We start from the raw sequence: 20539 nt of genomic DNA on the forward strand, positions 1-20539 counted from the left end.
TGTTTGTTCTTTTGGCAGTCCATGGTGCTTCCACTATTCTTCTCCAGCACCGTAATGCCAACGCATCTGTTCTTCAGGCTCCCGGATTCAATGTCCAACTTTCACATGCATATGAGTGATTGGAAATATCCTGGCGTGGGTCAGGTGCCCCTCAGCCTTCAAAGCGACATCCTTGCTCTTCAATACATTAAAGAGATCTTGTGTAGCAGATTCACCCAGTACAACGGGCCATTCCTCGTTGTTTCATTTGATTGCTTCATTTTTGATGGCTGCTTTCATGAACATTGATTCTGGATTCAAGGAAGATGAAATTCTTTAGTGTTTTTTTACCACTTATGATGGCATTACGTATGGTTCAGTTGTGCATATCTTGTTGCTTTTTCCCCACCCACGTTGAGTTGTAGTCTATCTTGAAGGCTGCAATCCTTTGTCTTCATCAGGAGGTGCTTCAAGTCTGCCTCACTTTCAGCAGGTAAGGATGTGTCATCTGTATACCAAAGGTTGTTAGTAAGTTTTCCTCCAGTCATGATGCTGCATTCTTCTTCACATCCCCAGTTTCTAGGATTATTTGCTCTGCATAGAGTGAATAAATATGGTGAGAGTCTACAGCCCTAACACACACCTTTCCTGAATTTAAACCATGCAGTATTCCCTTGATCTGTTAGAACAATTGCCTCTTGGTCCATCTATATGTTCTGCGTGAGCATAATGAAGTGTTCTGAAATTCCTATTCTTCTCAATGTTATCCAAGTTTCTTATGATTCCCACAGATGAATGCCTTTGTATACTCAAACACTAATAAACTTGTCCTGATATCCCTTCCTTTTTGCCAAGATTGATATGGTGTTATCAATGATATTCCTTGTTCCATGTTTTTTTCTGAATCCAGTTTGAGTTTCTGGCAGCTTCTTCTTTTAAAAAAAAATCATTTTATTAAGGGCTTGTACAATTCTCATCACAATCCATACATTCGTCCATTGTGTCAAGCACATTTGTACATTTGTTGCCATCATCATTCACAAAACATTTGCTTTCTACTTGAGCCCTTAATATGAGCTCCTCATTTTTCCCCCTCCCTCCTCATTCCCCCCTCCCTCATGAACCCTTAATAATTTATAAATTATTGTTATTTTGCCATATTTTACACTTTCCAGTGTCTCCCTCCACCCACTTTTCTGTTGTCCATCCCCTAGATTATATGTTATATATAGGTTATATGTAGATTCTTGTAATCAGTTCCCCCTTTCTACCCCACCTTTTCTCCTCTCTCCAGGTAGCGCCACTCTCACCACTTGTCCTGAATGGGGTCATCTGTCCTGGATTCCCTGTGTTTCCAGTTCCTATCTGTACCAATGTGCATCCTATGGTCTAGCCAGATTTGTAAGATAGAATTGGGATCATGATAGTGAGGGGGAGGAAGCATTTAAGAACTAGAGGAAAGTTGTATGTTTCATCATTGCTACCCCACAACCTGACTGGCTCATCTCCTCCCCATGACCCTTCAGTAAGGGGATGTCCAATTGCCTACAGATGGGCTTTGGGTCTCTACTCTGCACTCACCCTCATTTACAGTGATATGATTTTGTGTTCTTTGATGCCTGATACCTGATCCCTTCAACACCTAGTGGTCACACAGGCTGGTGTGCTTCTTCCATGTGGGCTTTGTTGCTTCTGAGCTAAATGGTTGCTTGTTTATCTTCAAGCCTTTAAGATCCCAGGCGCTATATCTTTTGATAGCTGGGCACCATCAGCTTTCTTCACCACATTTGCTTATGCACACATTTGTCTTCGGTGATCATATTGGGAAGGTGGGCACCCACTGACAGGTTTTTTGTTCTTTGATGTCTCATACCTGGTCCCTTCTACACCTCATGGTCACACAGGCTGGTGTGCTTCTTTCATGTGGGCTTTGATGCTTCTGAGCTAAATGGTTGCTTGTTTATCTTCAAGCCTTTAAGATCCCAGGCGCTATGTCTTTTGGTAGTTGGGCACCATTCAGCTTTCTTCACCACATTTGCTTATGCACACATTTGTCTTCAGCAATCATGTCAGGAGGTTGTACATCATGGAATGCCAATTTAATAGAACAAAGTGTTCTTGCATTGAGTAAGTACTTGAGTGGAGGTCCAGTATCCATCTGCTATCTGGCAGCTTCTTGTGGAGGAAGTGCTGCACACCTTTGTAGAATTATCGTAATATTTTACTTAAGTAATATTAATGATATTGCTCTGTACTTTCCACATCTGTCAGATCAACTTTTTTTGGAATGGGTTCAAATATGTATCTGTTCCCATTTGTTGGCCAAGTAGCTGTCTTCCAAATTTCTTGGCATACACAAATGAGCGCTTTCAATGCTTCATCAGAAATAAATGAGATAAAGATTTTCCTGAATTTGACAGCAATACCTTAAAATTTCCAAGACATTCAAGTAATGTGTTGTGAAGCTGAAAGAAACTTGTTTAATTTTTCAATAATAAAAAACAATTTTCAAAAAAAAACAATTTTCATTAAACATGCCAGAGGAAAGACAGAATTATTTTTTCTTTTCTCCCTAAAGAAAATGATTTTGTAAAATCACTGTTATATGACAAGATAATGATGATGCAACCACAAAGCATCAGGGAAAGTATTACACAGGTTTGCCAAGCAGCTAATTAGATTATTGCTGGTTTTTCTAGGTTTTGTGGTATTTTTGAATTTTTCAGTTTTTAAGTTTTCTGTGATTTCTTTCTCCAACTCAAGTACTCACTTTCATATCTCACATTTGTTTGAAATTCTATATCCTTTTAAATAAAGACTGTTTTCAAAATTAGACAAGTTTGGGGGCACACACAACTGAGGTACATCCCTGCATAGGAACTTTTTGGAATTAAAAATAGCAGAATGGGATTTTTCTTTAGGTTACCGATTCAGAGTAACACAGACCAACAGAAGCTCTTGTTACTTCGTCTAGACTGACCTCTGTGATGGAACTGGAAGCTCTGCGGGGTCAGACTTGAGAACAGTGAGAGGCACATCGATTATCACCAGTTCACTGTAGGAAGGAAACCTGGGCAGAATTTGGCATCTAGTAGGAATATCTGTTCCAGGACAAAAATCTTCTGCAAAGACTTTAACACAGGGTCTACGTACATGACCTACGGGAGCTGGTATCTAGTTGTGAAAAGAAAAGACTGCGATTTTTCAGGAGGTGTGAACAAGTGGATTTGGGATATGTAGGCTTGCTTCACTCCGTTCTGATTTCTCCAAGATAAAGGTAAAGTCAAGATACAATTAACAATGAAGATGATGATGATGGCACTCTCCTATTTCACTTGGCCCAATTCAGACCAAGTACTGAACAAGGCTGATAGATGTAGGGTCTACAGAAAATGGGGCCAAAGACTCCTAACATGATCTCTGACAATTTATATTTCTCCCAAGAGCAGATGGGCATAGTATTCTAGGGTCATCATTCTCAAGCACATTATTCCTAGCTAACTGGTTTTCTGTAGAATTTTTCATGCATCTATTTCTGGTTAATCCATTTACTAAGGCTCCTGCTTGTTTGCTCTTTGTGGTATTTATGTTCACATTAAAAGATAAGTTTTCCTTCTTCTATCCTACATAGAAGAACAACCTTGTCATTGTATTTGCTATGGACCTCAACTCAGCTCCAGTTAGGGTTGTTAGGTGCCCTGAGTCCATTCCAATTCATAGCAACCTTATCCAGCCAACTCTTAGGTCTGAGCCCATTGTTACAACCATTACATCCATCCATCTTGTTGAGGGTCCTCCTCTTTTTTGCTGACCTGCCAGTTTTCCAAGCAGAATGCCCTTTTCCAAGGATGAATCCCTCCTAATAACATGTCCAAAGTACATGAGATGAAGTCTCACCATCTTTGATTCCAAAGAGCAATAGGCTGTACATCTTCCCAAACATACTTGTATTGTTGTTTTTCTCACTTGGCAGTGCATGATACTTTCAGTATTCTTCAACACTGTAATTCACAGTCTTCCTTATGCATTGTCCAGCTTTCGCATGCATAGGAGGCGATGGAAAATAACATGGCATGGATCAGGTGTTACCACCATCCTCAAGCGGCATCTTTGCTCTTTGACACTTTACGAAGTCCTTTGCAGCAGATTGGCTTCAGGACGTCCAGTGTGTGTTCTGGACTGGCCACTCAGTGGTTCCTCGAGGGTCAGATCATAGGGTACAGGAAACCCACTGTCCTCCCAAACCTGACAGTGTTTGAGATTCAGTGCAATTCACACAAGTAAATTCGTCCCTTCCAGTCGGAATCGATGTGAACAATAACTGGATAGTTTTTAGCATAGAGGCACTGGTGCTTCATATCTTGAAGTTTCTATTTTATTGTGTTCAGAAGAATCTGAGAATGGAACAGCTCAGGGAAATGCCGTTCCAGAATTTGGCAGTTCTGACAACAATGGGCCACTTGGTAATTGGGTCTCAATTGCCAAGACATTCTTTTACTTGGTTGTCCAGGGTTCTGTGGGATTTTGCAACATAGATTTTAATTCAAAATAATGATGCATTCTACAGAAGAAAAAGCCCAGTGTGGTTATGGCTACAAGAGGCGACAGGCACAATGGCAAGTTTGACCCCAGAGGCATGTCCTGAGAGCAGCTGTTGTGAATTCTGTGAGATTCCATTTTTCTTTACTTTTTATTTTTCTTGATCAATTCCAGGTAGAATGGACTTTAACACTTGAACAAGGATCACGGAAAACCTCATGGCCCTGCATACACACAGCTACAGATGTGGAGGGAGCTTAGCACCACCAATCATTGCATTTAAGTGAGGCATCGTCTGCATGTTGATTTGAGGATCCCTGGAGTGTGTGGATTTAGTCCAAAAAACAAAACAAAACAAACAAAAGAACTGAGCTTCAAGGGAAGGAGGAGCACCTTTCTCACCAAAATTAATTATTAAGGTCTCAAACAGAAGGTAAGTCACGCTGATGACTTTATATGATGCGTAGTCTGCTCTGACTCAGCATCGCTGTCAGGTGCCTTTGAGCTGATTTTTACCTCATAGTGACCCCCTTGGACAGAATGGAACGCCCATAGGGTGTTCAAGAGTATAATCTTTACAGGAGCTGATGATGGGTCTTTCTTCCATGCTGGATTCAAACTGCCAACCTTTCTGTTGGCGGTTTAACCTTTGTACCACCAAGGTCTCCGGATTCCATAGAGCCCCTAAAGTAACAGGGTGAAATGCTTTTCCTGCGAGAAAGTGCATGACCCCCATCCTCCCTGAACCCAACACTTGCTCTCTTTTAATTCGATGGACTCTCTCTTCACCTGTGATTTCTTGTCAATAAGTATCAGATTCCACTTTTTTTCTATACCCGGCATAGAACACTTTCCTAAAATACAACCAAAGCTGACAGTCGGGATTCCCCTCATTTGGTTATTGGTTCTCTTGCCCTTGAGTGGGAGTTGGGACTTGGCTGGGCCTATGGAGTAATGCCTACTGAGTCTGTTTTCATTTTACTCCACCTTTTTCCATGTCGGTCCTGATCTGTTCCTCTAGGTCCTCCGGAGACACATAGAAATCCTCTGGCGGCATCGACGTCTTGGGGCGGCACCGTCCACAGCAGCAGTTGCAACAACAGCACAGGCAGCAGCAGAAATAGCAGCCCGTCAGGAGACCAATGATAACAAACAGGGTCTGCGAGGAAACAGAGGCAGAAAAATGGGGTCAGGGAAAGGGGCTGAGGAGAAGCCTAGAAACTGAATCAGTTGGCATGTCCCTCCCACCAAAAATAAATAAGACAAAAACAAACTCCAGACGTCCGTAGCGCTCCCTTAGATCACATCTTCACCAGCGTCCTTATTCCACATGAGGAGCGAGCCTTTTCATTTCCTTGGAAACAAGGGCCTCATAAAAGGGTTGTCTAACATGTTAAACCCAGAGGAAGCCAAAGTGACGAAGTACAACATCTTCATCTGTATTCTTAAGCTACTGTGATCATTCTTAAGAACACAAAATGAAAACAAACAAGCAAACCCCCCTGCAAATCCAATGAGCTGAACAAGCTTCCCTGGCCAAGGTACCGAATCATTCACACCACGGATGAGCTCCTGCCACCCCATTCCTGTTATTCACTAACTCCTGTGGTGTTCCTCAGTAATTCTTACATCTAGCCTGGTCAATTGGGCATTAGAAAAGATCATCCCTGTCTCTGGGCTGGACACTTCAGCAGTCTCCAACTTGGCCTCCGGCCTCCGCCATTGCCTCTCTCTAATTCACCTTGCATGTTCTCAGTGGGGTGAACTTTCTGAAACACCCCTTCCTCTTAAAAGTCAGGCAGTGCTCTCCTGTTTCTAAGGTCCAGCACCTGCCATGATGCACAAGATTTTGGTGACTTAACCTTACACGCACACACACACCCTTTCCCAGCCACCAATTGTATTTTCTGTGGCTTCATTTGCCTAGCTGGCCCTCTCCCATCCCCCTAACAAATACATGAAGGTAAAACAAAGAAGCAGCTGCTTCAAGCCCACCCAGGCTCATGGTCTGTGACTGACAGGTTGTTGTTGCTGTAGGTACCATTGAGCTGATTTCAATGTAGAGTGATCCAGTTGTGACAGGGTCAAACTGCCCTATAGGGCTCTCTTTAGGCGATCGCCTTATTTGGAGCTGGTCAACAGATCTTTGTCCCACATAGCTGCTGGGTGGGTCCCAACTACCAAGCTTGTAAGCAGCAGGGCATGTAGTCCTTATGTCATCAGAGATCCTTGACTAATATTAACACAAAACAGACCCCTTGCTGTCGAGTCATGGGTGACGTGGGGTGGGGTGACTTTTGTTGCCTCTGACACCTCTAATCTCTTCATGGCAGTTACTCTGTTTTCATTGTCTTGGGTAACTCTTGCTTCAAAAGCACCACCTGAAGACGTTCCTTCTCATCAACTGTTCCTAGATGACCTGGGCTAGGCTCCTGAGCCATAGACCCAAATGCTGCTCCCTTTTATAGCCACTTAATGCCGTTTCTTTTTATCAGGCAATTCCTACCCTCTTCCCTTCAATGAAGTGTATCTTGTTATTGCTGTTGTTTGATCTCTTAACAATTCCAACTAGATTTTCGGCTCATTGCATGAAGTAGCCTTGCTCCCTCTCTTACTTTGCCTCTCACAGCATGAGCAGCTCCCAGCGTGGCGCAGAAAGGTTAAGCATTTGACGCCCAGTGGAAAAGCTGGAATCCACCCAGGGGGCCTCGGAAGACAAGCTGGAGATCTGCCTTCCCTCTCTTTGTTCCCACCTTCTTGGTTAGTATGCCGAGATGCTGAGACCTTTGTAAATGTAACTGATCTTTTTCAAAGCATAAGCTTTTTGTTTCATTGAATTTTTTCCTATTGTAATCTTACTGTCAATTTTGTTATTCCCTTTTGCTTTTTTGTTATTCACTTCCTCCTGCTTGTTTGGAGCTAATTTAGAAACATTTTTTGGTGGTACACTGATTCTTTCGGGTAAGTTATATATCTTAAGGTCTCACTCTAATGGGTCATGCAATTGGACTTGGGCATAAGCAGAAAGGCAAGGTGTATGTATTTGGTAGCTTCTCCCACTCCCCCAAAAATATTCACATCAGGAATTATTTTGAATCTCTCTTACACTCACTCTCAAACTCAAACTCAATGCCATCGAGTAGACTCTGTCTCAAAGCAACTATACAGGGCAGGGTAGAACCGCCACTGTGGGCTCCCAAGCCTGTAACTCTGGATGGGAGTAGAAAGCTGTGTCTTTCTCTCATGCAGCAGCTGGTGGTTTCGAACAGCTAGTCTTGTGGTTAGCAGTACACTGAGTAACCACTATACCACAAGGGCTCTTTTTCGCTTGAACCCACCAGTGGGCATCTTCTGCTAGTTAGTCTGTATGAATTTGGATCAATTTTGTTTACATCCCGGACAAAAAAAAAAGAAGAAACAAACAATCTCTAATGTAATATTTATGTGGGCTGGCCCCAATATGCCATCAGCTGTTGGTATGTCACTGTGTGTACTCTATGTGGACCTTCCCATGGGAAGAGCATTGTACCTGGTGGTTAGGTTCCCAGGCACATCCACAATAGCCTGTACTGGGAGAGGAATACTCTATCCATCACCATCAATAGCAATGCAAGTCCCAGCTCGGCTTGGCAGGAACTGCTCTCCACCCCAGGCCATCCGCAGCTGAGACCAGAGGCAAGAGGGACGGTCACAGACGGACTCCAGCTGTCCCCAGAAAATAAGAGAGAGTTCTGCTGGCTGGAAAAGGTCCTGGGGGCTTTTCAGGTTCCAAACTCTCTTTTCATGTTCATGTTAAAAAAAAAAAAACTCTCTTTTCCTACATAAACGAAATGTTTCAGTTTCACAAGATTTTAGTGGAAGAACAAAGCAATCAGAATGCTATTGAGTATAAAACCTGCTATTTGAGAGATTTATTTATTCATTATTAATTACAAGACATATGACTGTGGAACGACGTGTCTGCCACACATGCTGATGGGCTGTACATCGAGTGCATATGAAAGCAAACTTTTATCAGAAGACAAAGATATCAAAGCTCGAACACAAACACGAAGCTGTCTCACATTCTATACCTAGGGATTAAGAAACAAAACAACATTCCCTGTCCAAAAGTTAGTGCTTTGTGCCTGAGGTCCTCTACAAAGCTGCTGTTACTGACAGATGTCCATTGTCTCCGTGTTTCTCCAGTGTCCTGTCCTCTGCTGCTTAATTCTCACCTTCCCCTCATTTCCTTCTCTGTGACATCACAGCCGGCTCCACGTCAGCTGCGACACGACACGATTAACACGCATGAACCCCAAGGACTTTTACTCTCGGGGAGCCTATGCCATAGATAGTTAAGGACACGGCTAAATGTATTCTATGTCCGTGTATTATTTATTAAGTGGTTGTCACACTAATGAATTATTTTTGGTCTTGAGCAGTGAGTCAGTTTTTAATTAATCATTACGAAGGCAGGGTGAGTCATCTGAATTAACCTGAAGCTCAAATTTCAAGTATAATTAACATCTAGAGGTATTTTAAGTCATGCTGTATTTCATAACTATGAGATGAATGAGAGCAGAAGCTCTCCAAATGACATCTGGAGCAGGAAACCTCGTCTCCTTTCCTTGGCCCGTGTTTACTTGTTTAGTAGTAATAAAGGTAGACTGTATGAGAGGCAGCAAACAGGGAAAGACCCTTAGCAAGCCAGACTGTCACAGTGGCGGCAAAATCAGGCTCAAATGTAACGACTGTGAAGATACGGCTTGACTGGGCGGTGCTCCGTTCTCTTATACATAAGGTCACCGTGGGTGAGAACTGGCTCAACAACAACTAGCAACAACAACAACAACAACAACAACAAATATTTGAGATGGAGCCCAACAGAGTAAATAATTCCATGGTGTCCAAAGAAATTGGTTTTTGAAAACCAACCAACCAACCACCCAACCTGACTCACCTTGGCCCACCAACTTGACAGCAGGAAGTAGGCATTCACGTTTTCATCTCCAAATTGCTCGGCCACATAGAGTCCCAGAGACCCATACTTGTCATATATGTTTCTCTTCGACATGTCAGTGAGTATTGTGTGGGCATTATTGATTTCCTTAAACTTTTCAGCTGCTGTTGGGTCATCTGGGTTCTTGTCTGGATGATGTCTCAGGGCCAATTTTCTTATAAAATGAAGAGAGAGAGAGAGAGAGAGGAAAAGTGATTGGGAAAGAGTTATGGAGATATTTTAGAGAGGCATCACTCACTTGCATATCCTTTATTTATTATTAGTATTTTTAATCATTTTATTGGGGGCTCATATAACTTTTATCACAATCCAAACATATATCAATTGTGTAAAGCACATTTGTACATTTGTTGCCATCATCATTCTCAAAACATTTGCTCTCCATGTACGCCCCTGGCATCAGCTCCTCATTTACCCCCTCCTTCCCCGCCCGCTCCACGAACCCTTGATAATTTATAAATTATTATTTTGTCATATCTTACATTGTCCAACATCTCCCTTCACCCACTTTTCTGTTGTTTGTCCCCCAGGGAGGAGGTCACATGTAGATCCTTGTAATCAGTTCCCCCTCTTTTACCCCACCCTCCTGTATCACCACTCTCACCACTGGCCCTGAAGGGAGCCCTGGATTCCCTGTGTTTCCAGTTCCTATCTGTACAGGGTACATCCTCTGGCCTAGCCAGATTTGTAAGGTAGAATTGGGATCATGCTAGTGGGAGGAAGGAAGTATTTAAGAACTAGAGGAAAGTTGTATGTTTCATCATTGATACCCTGCACCCTGACTGGCTGGTCTCCTCCCTGCGGCCCTTCCATAAGGGGAACACATCCTTTATTTTTGTTCAAATAATGGGCAATGGTAAGCTCCCTAGATTGATAACCAAGGAGCTATGCTTTAATTAAATGATAATACTTGTTTCTAACATGCAGGTGCAATAGCAATGGTGTGCTCCTCCCATCCTGAAAGTGATTTGCCACAGAGAGTTTTGTTGGTGGCAAATACATGCCATTTATCATCTTTTCCAGGAAGCTTCATTGACCTCCTTGCAGCAAGAGCCAACTAGAGGATGACCGACAGTCCAACCCAATACACAGAGGCCTCTGGCACTCGTGTGTGCCAGAGTTTCATTTAGAACCTTACGATAAAGTGGAGATGACACTTTCTAAAATCAACAGAAGTTAGTGTTCTAAATGACCCTTCATCGGTCAGTTTATTATACTGTAGTGGCTTGTCTGTTGTGGTGCTTCCCAAAAGAGGCCAGGGGATAATGGTGGAACATATCACCAATTGCTCATATGAAAACTGTCTTATTATTTTGCCCATGGAATTATATTTCCTCTTCTCCTTCTTCCTTCCTTTCTTTTTGAAGGGAGCTGGCATGTCAGTAAAGACTCCAAGTCCACTTTAGTCTTGCTCGTCCTCCTTTTGTTAGCCAGTATTGAGGTAAGAAAGCTGAGGGTTATTTAAGAAGCATAGTCTACATAGTTACACAGCCCATCGCCATCAATGCAATCAGTAAGAATATCCCGTGATAGCCCTCTCATCCTCCCTCCGGCCCTCCCTCACCTTCCCATGCCCCCCCCTCCGCCATCCCTGGTCTCCTAGTAGTCCTTAATGGTATCATAAAATGTTTATACGATTGACTAAGCATGCTACACATAATGTTCTCTGATTTTGTCCACATCTGACAGTAGACACCATCCCATGAAATTATTCAGTCTTGCAACTCAGGCTTGAAGTTTTTCTTCAGTTCCTTCACCATATTTTTCCTTAGTGAATTTCTTACCCCAGGTCTTGCCCATTTCATTATAATACTCGACTTTTTCTTCTCAGGCTGCCCTGTGAACATTTCTGTTCCACTATTTTTTACTTCAGCATTTCTTGCATTTGCTTTAGCTGCTCTACCTTCAAAACAAGTTTCCGTTTCTTCTGAGATCCATTTTGGTCTTTTCTTGCTGGGTTTTGGTCTTTTCTTGCTTGCTGGCCTGCTAATGGACCCTCTGTTTTGTAGGCATGGATGGATGGCTGTTTCCAGTGCTTTCTTCATGTGTGCTATTCTCAAAATCACTCCACAGCTCTTCGGGTCTCTGTCACTAGTGTCCAGTGTGTCAAACATGTTCATGGGGTGCTCTCTAAATTCTGAACAAAACTTTTCAAGGGGGAGCTTGAGAGGACAGAGTATTATAATGACAGGTGCAGTGCCTGTATCTACGGAGTCCAAAAAGGAGAGTGCTTAGTGCAGCTCACGATGAAACCACTGAAGAAGAAGTTCAAGTCCTTAGTTACTCTATTGAAGAATTCCAAGGGGAAAAAGATTGAACAATGCAAGAAGTATAAAAAGTAGATGGATTCCATCCACAGAATTACTGGACCATAAAGTATTGGTCAACCTTCAACCATTTCCAGAAGTGGTGTATGATCAAGAACTGAAGACATCAGAGGAAGATGTCCATTCAACACTGAAGGTATTAGTAAAACCCAGGCTTCAGGAGTTGACAGAATATTAATTGATATGTTTCAACAGCCTGATTAAAATGCTGGAAATATTCATCTATTCCAAGAATTTTGAAAGATAGCCAGCTGGCCAACCAACTGGAAGAGATCTATATGTGTGTCCTTTCCAAAGAAAGGTAACCCAAGAGATTATGAAAATGATAGAACAACATAATTAAATTCACATGCAAGTCCATTTTTTTCTGAATGTAATTTTAAACTGGCTGAAGCAGCACATCAACAGGAGAGTGTCTGATTCAGAAGAGGATGTGGCACGGTGGGTACAGTCTGTGACCACAGATGGGTTTTGGCTGAAAGCAGAGAACACCAAAAAGATGTTTGTGTTCTACTGTTTAGACAAAGGCATTCACCAGTTTGAATCCTAGCAAACTGTGGTTCACTCTGAGAAGAATGGGAATTCCACAACACTTAATTGTGCTGTGCAGAACGTGTACATGGACCAAACGGAAGTCATTCAAGGGGCCAGTGCGTTATCTAAGACAAGGAAAACTGTGGGTCGGGGTTGCATTATTTCATCACACTTATCCAATCTGTATGCTGGGTAAAGAAGCTGAGAAGTTGGACTGTGTGAAGAAGAACGCAGCATCAGGACAGGAAGAAGGCTCATTAACCTCCTTGGATATGCAGGTGACCGCCTCGCTTGTCAAGAGAATTTGAAGCACTTGCCGATAGAAATCATAATTTCCAGCGTGGTCTCAGTATAAACTAGATAGTGGGGAAATTGGGCCTGAAAATGGTAGTCTAAATTATGATACCATCTTGCAAATGGACTTGATTTGCAGGAGGCAAGGAAAGCGGACAGAGGTCCCCTATATACAGGCTTTCATGGTTCTGTGAAATGCCGCCCCCCCACCCCCAACTGTTCAAGAATTGTAAAATTGACCCTGTCTTCTTGCAGACATTGGGAAAAAATAACCCAAAATCTGTAAATGTGAAAACCAGCTCTCAGTTTCCTCACTGAGACCCCAGGAGCCAACGATTCCTTTAGCCCCAGAGCCCACACTGCCTAATCCAGAACCTTTAAGTCCCAGTGAAAGCAAGGCAGAAAAGCAGATAGAGCCTAAGCCACTGCCCAAGGCCTGGGACCCTCAGTGTTTTCCCCAGGGCCAGGTGATATAGTCAGGGTCCAAGCCCCATTCACCATGCAGCACTTAGTAAGCATTCAAGATAAATTAGGTTGTTTTACAGATGACCCCAGTCAGTTCATTAAGAAATGGAGACAATGCCTCTGACTTGTCTTGGAAAGACATCAATCTGACCTTTCCAGGGGCTGTAACCATCTAGGAGGTTGAGGGCATTAAGGGCAAGGCCTTGGCTTCTGCCAAGGAAATGCATAATTTCATGCCGGGGACAGAAGCCATACCTAATAGTGATCCCCACTGGGATTATGATGCAATAGGAGGGAAGTGGTCAACAGATCATCAGCTCTTTTGTATTTTACAAGGAATGAAAGCGTCTCCACTGATGCTGATTAACTATAACAAACTAGAACCATTGACCAAGAGCCTCAGGAGAACCTGACTGCTGTTTTTCGTGTACCCGAGACAGGCATGAGCTCAGCACACAGATTTAGACCCTGAGAAGGCGCAGGACAAATCGTGCTCCGAGTTAGGTCTGTAACTCAGTCTGCTGCGAACATCGAGAAGAAATTAGAAAAGTTAGACCTGGGTTCCCCAGGGAAAATGTTAGAAGCAGTTCCTTTGGTGTTCTGTGACAGGGACATACAGGAGGCGAAGAGGGCCAGGAGAAAAGAGAAAAGGCAGGCCCAGTCCATCATCCGCAAGAATGTCCTGAGGTGAGAGATCCCCAGAATCCATGGCCCCAATGCCAAAAGTTCTGCCACTAGAAGAGGAGCTGCCCTGAGGGCCAGAGAGGCCTCAGGTTGGCAACCTCAAGTACCACGACTTGATGGGACCCTTTGCTCCAGTTCGCTCCCACTCACTTACCCTGTTGGAGGGCTGGTTTATACTGGGCTGGTCCTTAAAGCCCAGTCTCCCTCCACCCCCTCTCCCGCCCTTGTCTCCATTCCCCTGCTTTCAATACTGGTCTATCCAGTTGGAGCCCTAAGCTAGTCATCCTGCAAGACCATCGTGGGCGTGCATTTTGCCAGCAGAAAACGTTCCTTCTTTCCAGATCCTTCTTCAAGACTCAACCACTTCTTCCCGCAAATATTTCCGTGTCTCAGACTGTATTACGTGGGAGGGTTTTCCAAGGGAGGCCTCTAGGGTGCGCACGTTTACCCCTGATGGTAGACTCTAACTGGGGAGGCATAATGTCCTCACTACCATAGAGTCAATGCTGCATCATAGAGGAGAGGCTAGAGCTGCCCCCGTGAGTTTCTAAGATGTAATTGTTTACAGGAGTAGAAACCCCTATCTTTCCCCTTGGAGAGGTTGGTGCTGACGTTGAGGATCACAGCCAAATATGTAGCCATGACTCCACTCAAGCTAATTGCTCCCTTATTTCTAGTAGCTGGGAAGGAAAGGCCTTCCAGGCATGCCATGCTTTGGGAAGACTTACATGACACCTCTACTCCTCACACCACCCCTGGCTCCAGCATCCTTTGCTGTCACTTACTTTTGGAAAAACATACATCCGGGTGGGGCCAAACCAGGAAGACCCTCTCAAACACATTTTCTTTCAGGATGCCTCCCTCCCCAAGAGGGAAATTATTTTGTCTGCAGTAGCTCTGTCAGTTTTGCCAACTAATTAGGCAGGACTTCACACCCTGGGATATGTTGTGCCCACTCTATCTGTGGCTACGCCCTCATGCCCATTTCCATAAACACCACCTATACAATGTCCAAAAGAGGAGGGACTCTGCTGATCTTTCGATCTGAGATCAGTGCTCTGACAGGAATGGTAGGGGCCCACGCCAGAACCACTGAGCAGTCTCTGCAGGTAAACCACATGTTAACCTTTCTTCTGAACTAGCCCAACTCAACCTCCGGCGTGCAGATCCCTAATAGGCATGCAGACCGAGATCAATTCCCGAGAGGCAGTTGTTCTCCAGAACCAAGGGTGTGGGGCCTAGGCATGCTGGCCGGGCTTCAAGGTGGAACTTGTGCCATACCCAAGGAAGAATGCTGCTTCTGGGTAAACCAAGCAGGCCACATTCAAGAAGACACCCACCAGTTCCAGGGTTGATCACAAGAACTTCAGTCCCACGCTTTACATGGATGGAGCTCCTGGGTGGAGGTCTAGTCCTGGGGCTCCTGGTTGTTACCTGTCGTGGGTCCCTTGTTCTCTATTATTCTCCTACTTCTTTTTGGACCTTGGGGTTTGAATGCCCTTGTTTGTTTTGTCTCTTCCAGGCTGGCTGGAAACTAGGAGGTGACAGATGATTGTGCGGCCAACATACTCCAGCCTGCCTTCAACCCCGAAACGGCAGCTACCAGACGCATTCTCCTCAGCCCCTGCCCAGATAGGCAACAGATGCCATCCAGATCAGCTCAGCTCAGCTCGCTCAGCGGGAAGGAGTAAAGGAAGGATGATCTTCACCCCTCCTCTTCCAAAAGAATTTCAATGGTATCACTTGGGGGGATGGGAATGTTAGCCAGGCAGAGGCAGACAAAGGGAGGAGAGGGGATGCTGGAAGGAATCTTAACGCAAAGGAGAAGGGGGACCTATTTCCCCACATAGCTCTCCTGCACAGAGGAAGGTGAAGACCAGATGAGACACATTTCCTCACTGAGGTGAGAGAGAGTGAAACGGCTGGGTGCCGAAAGTCAGGATGGGCACACTACTCTCACAGTGACCGAATAGACTCTGGGGTTGTGGGTCTGGGGACAAGGGCAGAGCATGAAGTCTGTGTGCAGGGATGCATGTACCTGGAAAGAGGAGGTACACTACAGAGGGCCAGCCCAAACAGAAGGCCCGCTAGAAAGCCAACCAAGAGTGGGAGTCCGTCATTAGCAGAATAAAAGGTTCCACTCTACATTAGACCAGGGCTTTTAGATAGTCAAGGACCCTTTGGACTTCCTTTCCGAAGTACCCCCTTCAAAAAAACTCACCTTCTGTTTACCTTTTTTCTCTGACTCTGGTCTGAATTTTGTCTCTGGCCTGAAATCTTTCTTTTGAGCAAGATAAGAATTGAGGAATGGAGAGTCTTGAAACCTTGAGCAGCCTCCAGGTAATATGGTTTTAGACCAAATTTTAACAGAGTAATGAGAGAAAAGTCTAGAAGAGTAAATCTCAAAGTGGAAACCCACTGCCATTGAGTCAGAATTGACCAGTGTGACCAGTGTGACCCAGCAGAACACAGTAAAACTGGTCCTTGAATGTTTCCAAGGCTGTAGATCTTTATGGATATCTTGAACATCAACTTAAAGTCTAAACTAAACATATAAGACCTATTTTAGTAATTTAAGTATTATTGGTTCTGGAACCCTGGTAGTACTGTAGGTTAATCATTGAGCTGCTAAACACAAGGTTTGTGGTTCAAATCCACCAGCTGTTTCTCAGGACAAAGATGAGTTGTCTGTTTCCATCAATAATTAGTTTGGGAAACACTAAGATGCATATCTATTCTGTCCTACTAAAATATCACTGGTTAGGAAGCAGATGAATAATGAATCAGTTCAATTTCATGATTATCATTAAAAATTATCAACATTTCTAAAATCATAAATCATGGTGTATAATCCACCCTAACTTTGAACTCAGAATAAGCCTGGAGTAAAATAATTCATTTTAAATGCTTAACTGGAATACTTCTTTTCTTATTAAAGATATCATTTTATGTGCAGAGGTTATTATAAAGTGTTCTTCTAATATGTCTACTTTGCTTCATGTTTTGCAGGTTAAAACATAGTCGTCTCACTACAAACAAATGAAGTTCAGGGGTGATCTGGTAAGATGACAACATGAGCAAAGGTAAACTCCAGTTCCGCCACATTGGGACAAAGGAAACCATTTAGAAATCAGGAATCTCACCTGTGGATGAACTCTAAAAGGTAGAACTGCAGGGACTAACCTCACACTGAAACAACAGGCTAGCTTTAAGTGCCAAGTTTATTCCTAATTATCGTACTCTTTTTGATGTTATATTAAATGGTTTATTTAAATTATTAAATCAAATGCTTTATTTCCTTTTCAGATTGTTCATTGCTGGCATATAAATAACTGATTTTTGAGTGTTGAGTAGCTTCTTGTGGACCCTGGGAGATATATAATATAGATAAATAAATTAAATATTTATTTAATTTAAATATATATATTTCTATATCCCAGAGTCCACACTACTATATCATGTATGAATGTAGATGGCTTTACTTCTCCCTTTCCCTTACCCCACTCTCTCCTTCCCCCTCCCCTTCTTTTTCTTTCCTCCCTCCATGCCCACCCCCATCCCCTTCCCTTCATCTCCCTCTTCTTCTGCCCGAGGTGCGCTGGCTAGCTCTTCCAGCACAGTGTTGAGAAGAGCACACAGAAGCAGGCATGTGTTCCTGGTTTTAGATGAAAGCTTCCAGGCTTCCATTGCTGTGTACAAAGTTGGCTGAGATGGTTTTCAGCACACAGAAGCAGGCATGTGTTCCTGGTTTTAGATGAAAGCTTCCAGGCTTCCATTGCTGTGTACAAAGTTGGCTGAGATGGTTTTCATGAAGGCCCTTTATCGGGTTGAAGACTTGGGGTGTGGTTTGTCCAATGCCTGTTGTCACTTAAGAAGATCACATGCATTTGTTTTTTCCTTGTTCTGTGCATGTGGTGTCACTGACTGGTTTTCTCATGCTAAATCATCCTTGTGTCTGAAGAGCTGAGAACTCAGTTTGTTCCCCTGAAATGGCCCAGTACCAAGTTAGGGGTGGGGGCAATGGGATATAGAAAGTATAAAAGTCCTCAAACTGCAGCAATCAATATCAGAAAGGCCTCAAGTGGATTCTTTAAACACAACAGTTTTAAGGGCACGATATTCCTGGAACTTTTAGTCTGTTCCCTGGAATAGTCACTGCAGTATGAAAATTCCCAAAGAGCTCATGATCAGGTCAATCAAATGAAAACTCGTTCCTGTACTTTGAAAGGCAAACCCCCCTGGAAAAGGTCTCCTAACAAAACTCCCCTCGTTTCCAGAGTTCAGCAGAGATTGGTGCGCACCACCCAAGACTTGGCCAGAGAAACATGGCTTTCTGTTGTTCCTTTAGGTGTTCGGATCTTTGTCCGTTTACAAGGTCAGACACTCGCCACCCATTTATCAAACTCCTCTGACAATGGAGTTGGCAAGTTAAGAGAGCTGGAACACTTGCTTTTGTAACAAAGCCAATTCCTGGTCATCAGCAGCATTCTGACGCCACTTGGCAGATACTCTTGGCTCGAAGGAATTTTCAGAAAATATGGCTAGCAAGAAGCAGCTGCCAAAATTACACAACCATTCAAGGAGGTCGTTGATCAGTGCCCTCCCCACCCCCCACACACATTTGTTAATTGTCTAACACACTTGTGAAATTTAGGAGTTCTTGGAGTACATTTAAAATCTCAAATCCACTTCTTAGTTTTTTAAAGAGCCTTCTTTAACCCCTAATTTTATATTTAAAAATGAGATGATATTGAAATAGGATGAGTCTTTAATTATTTCTAAATCTTTCTATAATTACAGTCATCTGTTAATCTAGTATGGGTATAACCAGGAAGAGACCCCTTTAATGCCTTTAAACTCTGCTGAAAAAAATCCAGTGACAACTGTCAGCTTAATTGCATAGTGAATTGTGTGACAGATAGGACAAACATGGGGCTTTTTCTTGTAATTTTCTGAAGTCCTCAACATCAATGCGTTTTAAGGCAACAGGATAATGCTAAGAATTGTAATGCCTTGGCCTCGTCTTTTCTTTGTCCTAGCCAAAACTCTCAGATGAGCTCGACCTTTCACAATAAACTACCAGTCTTGGAATCACCTCCGGGCTGATTCTAACCACATGGCCCCAGCTCTCAACCAAATCTCTGCATGTGGACTTAGTTTTTCAGAGGACATCTCCTTGTTTGGGAAAATCTGGCATCCGAGTTCCATCATGACTTGGTTGTGTCTGTACCTGAGTTTTCCTGCACAACACATCTCTACTTCCAATCCCAGAGATTATTGTGACTTTCTGCTAATCTCTTTCACATAGACTATTGTCCCTCCAATGTCCCACAAGACGTCCACCTGATGCCAAGACAAAAGAAGGCGACTCATCAATTTCTTTCTATATCCTGTTACTTTTGTTAGCTGCCAATGAGTTGCTCCTCATGTACAACAGAAAGATAAATGGCCTTCATTATGCCCATGATCAGTCATAGAACAGACCACTGTGATCTAGACAGTGGTTTTCAGAAGTCGACCACCAGGCCTTTCTGCCTAGTCTGTCTATAAGCTCAGCTGAAACCTGTGCAGAATCACAGCAGCACATAAGCATCCACTGGCAGGTAGGTGATGGTTGAGCATGAAGTTCATGGGCTGGGATTAGAAGCAGTTCTCCTGCATGGAAGGTGAGACTTCACCACTGAACCACTTCTGGATCCTATGGTTGATATTTGCTAACAAATTGATTCTGACTCCTGGCCACTTCATGTGTGTAGAGTAAAACTACTCCAAAGGCTTTTTAAAGTTGTGCCCTTTCAGAAGCAGATCCCCAGATCTGACTTTGGAGGAGTCCTTGATTGGGCTTGAGCCCCAACTCTTTTGCATGTGATGGAATGTTTAACTGTGTAAAACTATCTCCATCTCCGAGTCAGCATCTACTGCACGATAACAAAATCGGGCATACAATAGGTATAGACTGCTCTGTCTGGAGGGGAAAAAAGAAGGTGTGTGTGTGTGTGTGTGTATGCTGTGATGGGAAGAATAACAGTGAATAGAGAAATAAGCACTGATAAACCAGCGTCCACAAGTGAAGGCAAACCCTCGATTAACAGCCTCTGGACATTTGGAGGTTCAGATCATGGAACTAGAGCAGTGGTTCTCAACCTTCCTAATGCCGCCACCCTTTAATACAGTTCCTCATGTTGTGGTGACCCTCCTCAACCATAAAATTGTTTTCATTGCTACTTCATAACTGTAATTTTGCTACTGTTATGAATCGGGTGACCCCTGTGAAAGGGTCGTTCGAACCCCAAAGGGTCGCAACCCACAGATTGAGAACCACTGGACTAGAACATCAGATTGGACCCTCTTTGACTGAGGCCAAACCCAAATGATGATGAGAGAAGCCAATGTATAAATTCCAGTGCTGCACATACTCCCTCACATTGCCAGGCATTCGAATGTTTGTCAGAATAGTGGTTGTATACATGTATCCCACTGTGTTCTAATTTGCATTTTCTAATTACTGACACTGATACAGATATCATTTGGGTATTCTCTTTCTAGTTTAGTTTAGTTTTGCTGGTTTACTCAAAAACAGCATTTTTGGCATATGAAGCCCTTGTTAGGTATATATCATAGGCCCAGTGTTAGGTATATCTATCTATCTATCTATCTATCTATCTATCTATCTATCTATCTATCTATCTATCTATCATCTATCCATCATAGGCCC

General features: G+C 43.3%; 1 protein-coding gene across 1 annotated transcript in view; it reads right to left on the reverse strand.

Annotated features, from left to right (window-relative positions):
- Positions 1–20539, reverse strand: part of DNAJC5B (DnaJ heat shock protein family (Hsp40) member C5 beta) — a 52668-nt gene that overhangs the window by 7941 nt on the left and 24188 nt on the right. The window contains exons 2-3 of the mRNA XM_004697541.2: positions 9461–9674; positions 5506–5677 (exon numbers count right to left, since the gene is read on the reverse strand). Coding sequence (XP_004697598.1) covers positions 5506–5677; positions 9461–9674 — 386 coding nt within the window. The remainder of the gene's footprint in view (positions 1–5505; positions 5678–9460; positions 9675–20539) is intronic.

Source organism: Echinops telfairi, unplaced genomic scaffold (genome assembly GCF_000313985.2).
Source record: "Echinops telfairi isolate 266 unplaced genomic scaffold, ASM31398v2 ScPeMD7_1;HRSCAF=3_0, whole genome shotgun sequence".
Taxonomy (NCBI): Eukaryota; Metazoa; Chordata; class Mammalia; order Afrosoricida; family Tenrecidae; genus Echinops; species Echinops telfairi.